This window comes from Coregonus clupeaformis, chromosome 1 (assembly GCF_020615455.1).
Source record: "Coregonus clupeaformis isolate EN_2021a chromosome 1, ASM2061545v1, whole genome shotgun sequence".
NCBI classification, from domain to species: domain Eukaryota; kingdom Metazoa; phylum Chordata; class Actinopteri; order Salmoniformes; family Salmonidae; genus Coregonus; species Coregonus clupeaformis.
The window spans coordinates 25,255,882-25,269,122 of NC_059192.1; the positions used below are offsets into that span (position 1 = coordinate 25,255,882).

Below are 13,241 nucleotides of genomic sequence, written 5' to 3' on the forward strand. Positions count from 1 at the left end.
CAGTAAATGTATCATATATTGTAAAGACACTGAATTACTTATGTCATAATAATCATATGAAAAGGTGTAAGGAATTCTTAATGGGACATATGGAGAATAAACCATGGAATACCTAACATTGTAACTTTCCATAGAGGGTGGATTGGTAGGAGTCACAGCCATAGTGTTCAGTGGAGCAGTCCACAGCTCTGGTGTGAGGGCTCTATTGTAGTGCTGCTCTTCTTTACCCTCCAGGTTATCGCTACGTGGTGCTAGACGTGCCCCTGCTCTTTGAGACGCGGCGTCTCACCCGCTTCCTCAACCACACTGTGGTGGTGTACTGGTAAGACCAACTACGGCTCTCCGACCTTTAGTTTCTAAAAGTTTGAACCTGCTTTAAGATTTCAACCTAATATATGATGTGATCTAGCTTGGAAAATAAACGTGACAATATCTGTTTGCTTCCAACCTTTAGGACTGTTTTTCTCAAGAAATGTGTTCTGCTTCATGTTTACTTTCCTTCCCATGAAATTTTGAGTATCGCGATACTGAGTATCATGACAACTATTGCAGCATGGCGCTTTGGGGTCAGTGTGCTGCGCTCAGAGTTCAGGTAAATTGAACGCTGGCCTCGCGCTGTGCCTGACCAAGCGGGGCGCTCTGCGGCTTGCGCCGATCAAGTGAACGGGCCTTTTAGGTTTCCTAAACCTAGACCAGAGGTGCGTTCAACAAGGGAAAGTACTGTTTCCAAGAGACCATTCCCTTAATGTCAAACAGAATTTACCCAGAACGTGGTCACCATGACCTCAGAATATTCAATATGAAATGTTCTAGACACGTTTCATGAGAACGTTGCAACAACATTCCTGTGTCCAGTTTTCTGAGGGTTACGAGAATATTCCATCAAAGAATATTCCATGGATACATGAAAGTTCTTGCAGCGTTCCAATGAAATGTGTCTAGAACATTAATATTGAATATTCTGAGATCACGGTGACCACGTTCTGCGTAAGTACTGTTTAATATTTAGGGAATATTCTCCTAACTAATGCCAAAACTTGCTAAATAGGTTTTCAGGAGGTTTTTGCTAACATACATAGAATGTTCCCCTAACTAACTGAAAACTGGACACTCAAAACATCTGGGGAATATTACGGGTAAAATAAAATGTTATTTGTCACATGCGCCGAATGCTTGTGTTCCTAGCGCCAACAGTTCAGTAGTATCTAACAATTCACAACAATACACACAAATCTAAAAGTAAAAGAATGGAATTAAGAAATATATAAATATTAGGACGAGCAATGTCGGAGTGGCATTGACTAAAATACAGTAGAATAGAATACAGGATATACATATGAAAGGAGTAAAGCAGTATGTAAACATTATTAAAGTGACCAGTGATTCCATGTCTATGTATATGGGGCAGCAGCCTCTAAGGTGCAGGATTGAGTAACCGGTGGTAGCCGGCTAGTGATGGCTATTTAACAGTCTGATGGCCTTGAGATAGAACCTGTTTTTCAGTCTCTCGGTCCCAGCTTTGATGCACCTGTACTGACTTCGCCTTCTGTATGGTAGCGGGGTGAACAGGCTGTGGCTCAGGTGGTTGATGTCCTTGATGATCTTTTTGGCCTTCCTGTGACATCGGGTGCTCTAGGTGTCCTGGAGGGCAGGCAGTGTGCCCGCGGTGATGCGTTGGGCAGACCGCACCAACCTCTGGAGAGTCCTGCGGTTGTGGGTGGTGCAGTTGCTGTACCAGGTGGTGATGCAGTCCGACAGGATGCTCTCAATTGGGCATCTGTAAAAGATTGTGAGGGTCTTAGGGGCCAAGCCGAATTGCGATGGTGATTGCATCGTCTGTGGATCTATTGGGGCAGTATGCAAATTGAAGTGGGTCTAGGGTGTCAGGTAAGGTAGAGGTGATATAATCCTTAACTAGCCTCTCAAAGGACTTCATGATGACAGAAGTGAGTGCTACAGGGCGATAGTCATTTAGTTCAGTTATCTTTGCTTTCTTGGGTACAGGAACAATGGTGGCCATCTTGTAGGGACAGCAAACTGGGATAGGGAGAGATTGAATATGTCCGTAAACACACCAGCCAGCTGGTCTGCGCATGCTCTGAGGTTGTGGCTAGGGATGCCGTCTCGACCGGCAGCCTTGCGAGGGTTAACATGCTTAAATGTCTTGCTCACGTCGGCCACGGAGAACGAGAGCCCACAGTCCTTGGGAGCGGGCCGCGTCGGTGGCACTGTGTTATCCTCAAAGCAGGCGAAGAAGGTGTTTAGCTTGTCCGGGAGCATCTTGTCCGGGACCATATTTCCAGTCACCTTGCCATGGTTAATTTCGGTGGCCATCTATCCACGGTTTCTGGTTTGGGTAGGTTTTAATAGTCACAGTGGGAACAACATCCCCTATACACTTCCTGATGAACTCAGTCACCGTGTCTGTGTATAAGTCAATGTTATTCTCAGAGGCTACCCGGAACATATCCCAGTCCGCGTGATCAAAACAATCTTGAAGCATGGATTCCGACTGGTCAGACCAGCGTTGAATAGACCTTAGCACGGGTACTTCCTGTTTGAGTTTCTGCCTATAGGAAGGGATGAGCAAAATTGATTTATGATCTGATTTGGCCCTCCCTTCGGCAAATCAGATCACAAATCAATTTTACTCATCCCTTCCTATAGGCAGAAACTCAATCAAAATTGATTCGTGATCTGATTTACCGAAGGGAGGGCGGGGGAGGGCCTCGTAGGCATCCCGGAAGGGGGAGTAGCGGTGGTCGAGCGTTTTTCCAGCACGAGTACTACAGTCAATGTGTTGATAGATCTTCGGTAGCGTTTTCCTTAAATTTGCTTTGTTAAAATCCCCAGCTATAGTAAATGCGGCCTCAGGATATGTGGTTTCCAGTTTGCACAAAGTCCAGTGTAGTTCCTTGAGGGCCGTTGTGGTATCGGCTTGAGGGGGAATATACACGGCTCTGACTATAACCAAAGAGAATTCTCTTGGGAGGTAATACGTTCTGCATTTGATTGTGAGGTATTCTAGGTCGGGTGAACAAAAGGACTTGAGTTTCTGTACATTATCACAATCACACCATGAGTAGTTAATCATGAAACATACACCACCGCCTTTCTCCTTCCCGGAGAGTTCTTTATTCCTGTCTGCGCAATGTACTTAGAACCCAGCTGGCTGTATGGACGGGGACAGTATATCCGGAGATGATTCCGTGAAACAGAGTATGTTACTGTCCCTGATGTCTCTCTGGAAAGAGATCCTCGCCCTGAGCTCATCTACTATATTGTCCAGAGACTGAACATTAGTGAGTGATATACTCGGAAGTGGTGGATGGTGTGCCCGCCTCCTGAGTCGGATTAGAAGTCCACTCCGAATAAGTCTTCTCCCCCGGCGGCGTCTTAGAGCAGCCTCTGGGATAAGTTCAATTGCCCTGGGGGGTATGAACAAAGGATCCAATTAGGGAAAGTCGTTTTCCTGGTCATAATGCTGGTGAGTTACCGGCGCTCTGATATCCAAAAGTTATTTCCGGCTGTATGTAATAACACAAAAAACGTTCTGGGCTAATAATGTAAGAAATAACAACAACAAAAAAATACTGCAAAGTTGCTTAGGCGCTAGCAGCAGAGCTGCCATGTCTGTCGGCGTCATCTTAATGGTAGCAATTAAAAGGGAACAGTTTGAAGATTATGGGAAAATTAGTAGACTAAAGGGTGAGGACACAACAGTTCACCTGACACGACTGAATCCAAACATTCCACTGTTGATTTTGTACATTTTACATTGACTGTACTTTTCACCACATTTGTTGATAACGAAATCTGAAAATACTCATTCAGTAATATTCTGGAAAATTTGGAGTAGGTGCAACATAAGACCAAACGATTCCAAGGGTTTGAGTGAGAGGTCTAACTGGTGTTTCCAAATGGCCACACACCTCTCCAAAGTGTGCACAGTTCCAAAGTAATTTCAATGCACCTTTATGACTCAAAGAATACTCATAAAGGTGATCTTTTTTTTTTAGCTCTCTTAGCTATGACAATGAGGAACTAGAGCAAGCACACTTGTAGTTATTTTGTTTGGAACACAGTCCTGCATCCCCGCCTTTATACAATTACTGTTGTTTACGCAATCCAAAAACGGTCCTTCATAAATCGTAATCTGGGTCAGGTGGGCATAATTGTAAAGCTTGTTCTATTGCCAACATTACTAGCAAAATTATAAAAAACTATCTTAGTGTTAGGCTTTCACAAGGCAATTCAGAGAAGCAGATTGTAATTTTGGTGCGCATAGAACAGAGTTATGATGACATCAAAGCGGTATTTATTATAATCCTCAATGTCAATTTTTTTTAATTTACAGCATTTCCCTCACCCAGACAACAGAAAATAGCTCAAGTTGCCCAATTAGCTGGAGGGATGGGGGCAACTTATTGTCGTGCAGTGCTCAAGTTCAGAACGGCTGTCGGTCAAAACCCATACAGAGCGGAGATGCTGAGCTCTGATGTCATGTATATCATGTTACTGTACAGCCACTGCATTCCAATTTAGGTGCTTATCATTGTCCAAATCTGCCAGTGTAAAGGGTTAAACATGTTCTATTTTCCTGATCCAGTGACCCGGCCACCCAGCTGTCACGCCTCATGAACCGGGACGGGCTGACCCAGGAGCAGGCGGAGCAGCGTGTGGCCGCCCAGATGCCCTTAAACGAGAAGCGGGGATTGGCCAGTCACGTGGTGGAAAACTCGGGCAGCCGCGAGGACACCCAGCGCCAGGTGCTGCGGCTGCACACCAAGCTGGAGGACTCCATGGAGTTCCTGCTGGCCAGGGCCATCGCCATAGCGACCGCCGCCGGCCTGGGCGGACTACTTCTCTACGCCGCCAAATTGCTGGCGTCTTAACGAATGAAGAGAGAGATTGACGAGAGGCGTCTTCCTATGGCAATGCAGTGTTGAATTGTGATTGAGACTGTGGCACTCTCACCACTGGCCCGGCACGTGTGGTGAGAGGTCCAATGGTCGGCTATGTGTTATGGCTTAAGTTGAAAGTTCGCAAGCAGTTTGTACTTAGAAAGTGGTCTAGTAACGTGAGATGTTTGCTTGTGTAAATTCCTTGTTGCTCTTTGAATGCTACAGGAAACCGTGAACACTTAGGTTTCCTTGGTTTGCATTTTAAAAGCCAAGAAGTTATTTGTGAAAATATTTTTGGAGGAATTGTTCAGCATGGACTGAGAAGCAATACTGGTGATGTAAGAATGTTTTTAGCTCATTGTGCCTATTTGTTTTACATTTTAAAGAGAGAGTTCACTCAAATTTGCACATTTACCCTTAGTGAGTGGTCTATGGACCTGGAGAGTCAGCAACCGAAGATTTGGATTTTTCAAATAAAATAAAATGTTATTGGTCGCGTACACAGTTTTTAGCAAGTGCTATAGCGAGTGCAGCGAAATTCTTATGTTGCTAGTTCCTATCAATCAATGCAGTAAATTTCAACAAGCACACAATAATCCCAAATTAAAAAAAATATTGTAACAGATGTAGTACAGCAGTAGATATAGAAATAGTATGTAAATATTATTAAAGTGACCAGTGTTCAATGACTAGGTAGTAGTCCCTAAAGTGCAGGTTAGAGTACCCGGTGGTGGCCAGCTAGTGATAGTGACTGAGGGGCAGAGTAGGGTACTGGGAGGATGGCACGGTACTGGGCGGAGGCCGTCTAGTAGTGGCTTTTTAACAGTCTGATGGCCTGGGGATAGAAGCTGTTTATCAGTTTTGATTCACCTGTACTGTCTTTGCCTTCTAGATGGTAGTGGGGTGAACAGGCCGTGGCTCGGTGGCTGAGGTCCTTGACGATCTTCTTGGCCTTCCTGTGACACCGGGTGCTGTAGATGTCTTGGAGGGCAGGCAGTGTGCCCCCGATGGTGCATTGGGCTGACCACACCACCCTCTTTAGAGCCCTGCGGTTGCTGACGGTACAATTGCCATACCAGGCGGTGACACAGCCTGACAGGATGCTCTCAATGGTGCATCTGTAGAAGTTTGTGAGGGACTTAGGGGTTGAAGAGGCGCTGTTACACATTCTTCACCACACTGTTGGTGTGAAGGGATAATTTCAGGTTCTCAGTAATGTGCACACCAAGCAAGGCACCGCTCTGCCAAGGCACTCACCTCCTCCCTGTAGGCTGTCTCCTCATTGTTGGTAATCAGGCCTACCACTTTTGGGTCATCAGCAAACTTGACGATTGAGTTGGAGACGTGCGTGGCCACGCATTCATGGGTGAACAGGGAGTACAGGAGGAGGCTGAGCACACACCCCTGTGGGGCCGCCGTGTTGACGAACAGTGAGGCAAAGGTGTTGTTGCCTACCTTCACCACCTGGGGTTGGCCCATTAGGAAGTTCAGGACCCAGTTGCACAGGGAGGGGTTCAGACCCAGGGCCCTGATCTTAGTGATGAGCTTGGAGAGCACTATGGTATTGAAGGCTGAGCTGTAGTCGATGAACAGCATTCTTACACAAGTGGGATATAGGGCGGTGTGCAGTGCAATGGCGATTGCGTCGTCCGTGGATCTGTTGGGGCGGTATGCAAATGGTAGTGGGTCAAGGTTGTCAGGTAAGATGGAGGTCCTTAACTAGCCTCTCAAAGCACTTCATGATTACAGTCAGTGCTACAGGGCGATAGTCATTTAATTCAGTTAACTTCGCTTTCTTGGGCACAGGAACGATGGCGGACATCTTGAAGCAAGTGGGGAAAACAAACTGTGATATTGAGAGATTAAATATGTCCGTGAACACTCCAGCCAACTGGTCTGCGCATGCTCTGAGGACGCGGCTTGGGATGCCGTCTGTGCATGCAGCCTTGCGAGGGTTAACACGCTTAAATGTCTTACTCACGTCAGCCATGGAGATGGGAAGCACATAGTCCTCTGTACTGACGTTTTGACTCTTTTATTGCCTTACGGAGGTCATACAGTGGCTTGCGAAAGTATTCACCCCCCTTGGCATTTTTCCTATTTTGTTGCCTTACAACCTGGAATTAAAATTGAATTTTTGTGGGGGTGTATCATTTGATTTACACAACATGCCTACCACTTTGAAGATACAAAATATTATATACAGTGGGGGAAAAAAGTATTTAGTCAGCCACCAATTGTGCATGTTCTCCCACTTAAAAAGATGAGAGAGGCCTGTAATTTTCATCATAGGTACACGTCAACTATGACAGACAAAATGAGGAAAAGAAATCCAGAAAATCACATTGTAGGATTTTTTATGAATTTATTTGCATATTATGGTGGAAAATAAGTATTTGGTCAATAACAAAAGTTTCTCAATACTTTGTTATATACCCTTTGTTGGCAATGACACAGGTCAAACGTTTTCTGTAAGTCTTCACAAGGTTTTCACACACTGTTGCTGGTATTTTGGCCCATTCCTCCATGCAGATCTCCTCTAGAGCAGTGATGTTTTGGGGCTGTCGCTGGGCAACACAGACTTTCAACTCCCTCCAAAGATTTTCTATGGTGTTGAGATCTGGAGACTGGCTAGGCCACTCCAGGACCTTGAAATGCTTCTTACGAAGCCACTCCTTCGTTGCCCGGGCGGTGTGTTTGGGATCATTGTCATGCTGAAAGACCCAGCCACGTTTCATCTTCAATGCCCTTGCTGATGGAAGGAGGTTTTCACTCAAAATCTCACGATACATGGCCCCATTCATTCTTTCCTTTACACGGATCGGTCGTCCTGGTCCCTTTGCAGAAAAACAGCCCCAAAGCATGATGTTTCCACCCCCATGCTTCACAGTAGGTATGGTGTTCTTTGGATGCAACTCAGCATTCTTTGTCCTCCAAACACGGACGAGTTGAGTTTTTACCAAAAAGTTATATTTTGGTTTCATCTGACCATATGACATTCTCCCAATCCTCTTCTGGATCATCCAAATGCACTCTAGCAAACTTCAGACGGGCCTGGACATGTACTGGCTTAAGCAGGGGGACACGTCTGGCATTGCAGGATTTGAGTCCCTGGCGGCGTAGTGTGTTACTGATGGTAGGCTTTGCTACTTTGGTCCCAGCTCTCTGCAGGTCATTCACTAGGTCCCCCCGTGTGGTTCTGGGATTTTTGCTCACAGTTCTTGTGATCATTTTGACCCCACGGGGTGAGATCTTGCATGGAGCCCCAGATCGAGGGAGATTATCAGTGGTCTTGTATGTCTTCCATTTCCTAATAATTGCTCCCACGGTTGATTTCTTCAAACCAAGCTGCTTACCTATTGCAGATTCAGTCTTCCCAGCCTGGTGCAGGTCTACAATTTTGTTTCTGGTGTCCTTTGACAGCTCTTTGGTCTTGGCCATAGTGGAGTTTGGAGTGTGACTGTTTGAGGTTGTGAACAGGTGTCTTTTATACTGATAACAAGTTCAAACAGGTGCCATTAATACAGGTAACGAGTGGAGGACAGAGGAGCCTCTTAAAGAAGAAGTTACAGGTCTGTGAGAGCCAGAAATCTTGCTTGTTTGTAGGTGACCAAATACTTATTTTCCACCATAATTTGCAAATAAATTCATTAAAAATCCTACAATGTGATTTTCTGGATTTTTTTTTCTCAATTTGTCTGTCATAGTTGACGTGTACCTATGATGAAAATTACAGGCCTCTCTCATATTTTTAAGTGGGAGAACTTGCACAATTGGTGGCTGACTAAATACTTTTTTTCCCCACTGTATATACTGAGATCATGTGACACTTAGATTGCACACTGGTGGACTTTATTTAACTAATTATGTGACTTCTGAAGGTAATTGGTTGCACCAGATCTTATTTAGGGGCTTCATAGGAAAGGGGGTGAATACATATGCACGCACCACTTTTCCGTATTTTTTAGATTTTTTAAAAAGTTTTTTTTTTTTTTCATTTCACTTCACCAATTGGACTATTTTGTGTATGTCCATTACATGAAATCCAAATAAAAATCCATTTAAATTACAGGTTGTAATGCAACAAAATAGGAAAAACGCCAAGGTGGATGAATACTTTTGCAAGGCACTGTAGTTGGTCTGTTTGTACACATCTATTTTACCAGTCACCTTGCTGTGGTTAAATGCGGTGGTTTGCGCTTTCAGTTTTGCACGAATGCTGCCATCAATCCACTGTTTTTGGTTTGGATACATTCTAATTGTCACAGTAGGAACAATATATCCGGAGAGAGCCACGATTCCATAAAGCAGAGTATGTTACAGTCCCTTAAGTCTCTCTGGAAGAAGATCATTGCCCTGAGCTCATCTATTTTATTGTCCAGGAACTGATTGTTGAAGAGTAATATACTCTGAAGCGGTGGGTGGTATGCCTGTTTCCTGAGTCTGACTAAATCCCCACTTCTCCTCCTTCGGCGGGGATGTTTTGGAGTATCACCCGGAATGGAGTTGCCTCGGGCAGTTCAAACAAAGGGTCCAGGAAGTGCAATTTATGGTGAGTGACCGCCAATCTAATATCCAAAAGTGATTTTCAGCTGTAGGTAATAGTACTAGAAACATTCTGAGAAAATAATGTAAGAAATAACACAAAAAAACTAAAATACTGCAAAGTTGTCTAGGAGCTATAAGCAGGGCGACCATGTCTGTTGGCGCCATCTTGAAAGTTGTTTACTTAGCGTTAACGGTGTTGGACACAAAGCAATGGGAATGGTAGGGAATCGGAATGAAGTGACTGAGTTGATTTAGGCATGCTTGGATCATGCTACCATGGCTCCTATAATCCTATTGTTTTGCATGCAACAATGCTAATGCTAATCTGTGAGAATGTAAACTCCCAGGTTCCATAGATTACTTCCTGTTTATCAATAAAATTTGGTAAATTAGTGATTTAGGATAAACATCATTTTAAGAATGTGGTAACTATGTAATATGGGTAAACTAACCCTTTAAAATATTTTATTGACTATATGTGATGTCGCTAAAATGAAGACAGGTGATGTATTCGACAATCCACTTTTCACACTAAAGAGTTTTCTGAACGGTCGGCGGAATGAAGATGAAGACTTCCTTGATGCCACTGTCTTTTTCAACACTTGAAGCTACAGTATCTTCTGTACATTTTCAGTCAACTCGTTTTTTAACATCTGCACACATGAGGAACTAAAATATTTTATCAGTTTTATCAGCTGCTATAAAACAAAATGTCAAAGAAGAATGTGAATGATCTCTGGTTCCTGTCTGAAAATATACACAGAACTATATACTACAATGTCCCTTTCTACATTGTATTTTTGCATCCTTTCATAATATTACATTCTCACACTCTTAAAGGGATACTTTGGGATTTTGGCAATGAGGCCCTTTATCTACAGTCGTGGTCAAAGGTTTTGAGAATGACACAAGTATTGGTCTTCACAAAGTTCGCTGCTTCAGTGTTATGAGATATTTTTGTCAGATGTTACTATGGGATACTGAAGTATAATTACAAGCATTCCATAAGTGTCTAAGGCTTTTATTGACAATTACAGTAAGTTTATGCAAAGAGTCAATAGTGTTGACCCTTCTTTTTCAAGACCTCTGCAATCCGCCCTGGCATGCTGTCAATTAACTTCTGGGCCACATCCTGACTGATGGCAGCCCATTCTTGCATAATCAAGGTTTTTGTTTGTCCACCCGCCTCTTGAGGATCGACCACAAGTTCTAAATGGGATTAAGGTCTGGGGAGTTTCCTGGCCATGGACCCAAAATGTCGATGTTTTGTTCCCCGAGCCACATAGTTATCACTTTTGCCTTATGGCAAGGTGCTCCGTCATGCTGGAAAAGGCATTGGTCGTCACCAAACTGTTCTTGGATGGTTGGGAGAAGTTGCTCTTGGAGGATGTGTTGGTACCATTCTTTATTCATGGCTGTGTTCTTAGGCAAAATTGTGAGTGAGCCCACTCCCTTGGCTGAGAAGCAACCCCACACATGAATGGTCTCAGGATGCTTTACTGTTGGCATGACACAGGACTGATGGTAGCACTCACCTTGTCTTCTCCAGACAAGGTGTTTTCCGGATGCCCCAAACAATCGGAAAGGGGATTCATCAGAGAAAATGACTTTACCCCAGTCCTCAGCAGTCCAATCCCTGTACCTTTTGCAGAATATCAGTCTGTCCCTGATGTTTTTCCTGGAGAGAAGTGGCTTCTTTGCTGCCCTTCTTGACACCAGGCCATCCTCCAAAAGTATTCGCCTCACTGTGCGTGCAGATGCACTCACACCTGCCTGCTGCCATTCCTGAGCAAGCTCTGCACTGGTGGTGCCCCGATCCCGCAGCTGAATCAACTTTAGGAGACGGTTCTGGCGCTTGCTGGACTTTCTTGGGCGCCCTGACGCCTTGAAGTTCTTGATGATCCGATAAATGGTTGATTTAGGTGCAATCTTACTAGCAGCAATATCCTTGCCTGTGAAGCCCTTTTTGTGAAAAGCAATGATGACGGCATTTGGTTCCTTGCAGGTAACCATGGTTAACAGAGGAAGAACAATGATTTCAAGCACCACCCTCCTTTTAAAGCTTCCAGTCTGTTATTCTAACTCAATCAGCATGACAGAGTGATCTCCAGCCTTGTCCTCGTCAACACTCTCACCTGTGTTAACAAGAGAATCACTGACATGATGGCAGCTGGTCTTTTTTTGGCAGGGCTGAAATGCAGTGGAAATTTGGGGGATTAAGTTCATTTTCATGGCAAAGAGGGACTTTGCAATTAATTGCAATTCATCTGATCACTCTTCATGACATTCTGGAGAATATGCAAATTGCCATTATCAAAACTGAGGCAGCAGACTTTGTGAAAATTAGTATTTGTGTCATTCTCAAAACTTTTGACCACGACTACTTCCCCAGAGTCGGATGAACTCGTGGATACCATTTTTATTTCTCTGCTTGCCATTTGAAGGAAGTTGCTAACTAGCGTTAGCGCTATGACTGGAAATCTTTGGGTATCAGATACTCATAGACTTCCAGTCATTACGCTAACGTTAGTTAGCATTGGCTCACAGAACTACTTCTAACTTCCTTCATACTGGACACGGAGACATAAAAATGGTATCCACAAGTTTTTTTTTTTTTTTTTTATCTGACAAGATATCTTTAACATACTCACCTTCTTATGGAGGTATGCTACATTCTGTCATACTTTTACTCCTGTTTGAAAATAAACATGGAACTACATACTACAACGTCCCTCCCTACATTGTGTTTTTGCATCGTTTTGTAATATTGCATTCTCATACTCTTAAGATACTCACCTTTTTATAGAGGCATACTACAGTTGAAGTCAGAAGTTTATACACCTTTGCCAAATACATTTCAACTCAGTTTATCACAATTCCTGACATTTAAAGCTAGTAATAATTCCCTGTCTTATGTCAGTTATGATCACCACTTTATTTTAAGAATGTGAAATGTCAAAATAATAGGCGAGATAATTATTTATTTCAGCTTTTATTCCTTTCATCACATTCCCAGTGGGTCAGAAGTTTACATACACTTAATTAGTATTTGGTAGCATTGCCTTTTAAATTGTTTAACTTCGGTCAAACGTTTTGGGTAGCCTTCCACAAGCTTCCCACAATAAATAAATAAATTGGTCATTTAGCAGACGCTCTTATCCAGAGCGACTTACAGGAGCAATTAGGGTTAACGCCTTGCTCAAGGGCACATCGACAGGTTTTTCACTTAGTCGGCTCGGGGATTAGAACCAGCGACCTTTCGGTTACTGGCACAACGCTCTTAACCACTAAGCTACCTGCCGCCCGCCCGGCCAATAAGTTGGCGAGCTGGTGTAACTGAGTCAGGTTTGTAGGCCTCCTTGCTCGCACACGCTTTTTCAGTTCTGCCCACAACTTTTCTATAGGATTGAGGTCAGGGCTTTGTGATGGCCACTCAAATACCATGACTTTGTTGTCCTTAAGCCATTTTGCCCCAACTTTGGAAGTATGCATGGGGTCATTGTCCATTTGGAAGACCCATTTGCGATCAAGCTTTATCTTCCTGACTGACGTCTTGAGATGTTGCTTCAATATATTCACAATTTTCCTTCCACATGATGCCATCTATTTTGTGAAGCGCACCAGTCCCTCCTGCAGCAAAGCACCCCCACAGCATGATGCTGCCACCCCCGTGCTTCATGGTTGGGATGGTGTTCTTCGGCTTGCAAGCGTTCCCCTTTTTTCTGAGGTCTTGGCTGATTTCTTTTGATTTTCCCATGATGTCAAGCAAAGAGGCACTGAGTTTGAAGG

At 43.9% G+C, this 13,241-nt stretch overlaps 1 protein-coding gene across 3 annotated transcripts in view; it reads left to right on the forward strand.

Annotated features, from left to right (window-relative positions):
- dcakd (dephospho-CoA kinase domain containing) overlaps positions 1 to 5,448 on the forward strand; it is a 31,746-nt gene extending 26,298 nt beyond the window's left edge. For all 3 annotated transcript variants that reach the window (XM_041874000.1, XM_041874059.1, XM_045224293.1), the window contains exons 4-5: positions 235 to 322; positions 4,610 to 5,448. In XM_041874000.1, coding sequence (XP_041729934.1) covers positions 235 to 322; positions 4,610 to 4,895 — 374 coding nt within the window. In that variant the 3' untranslated portion in view covers positions 4,896 to 5,448. The remainder of the gene's footprint in view (positions 1 to 234; positions 323 to 4,609) is intronic.
- The last annotated feature ends 7,793 nt before the right edge of the window (positions 5,449 to 13,241 follow it).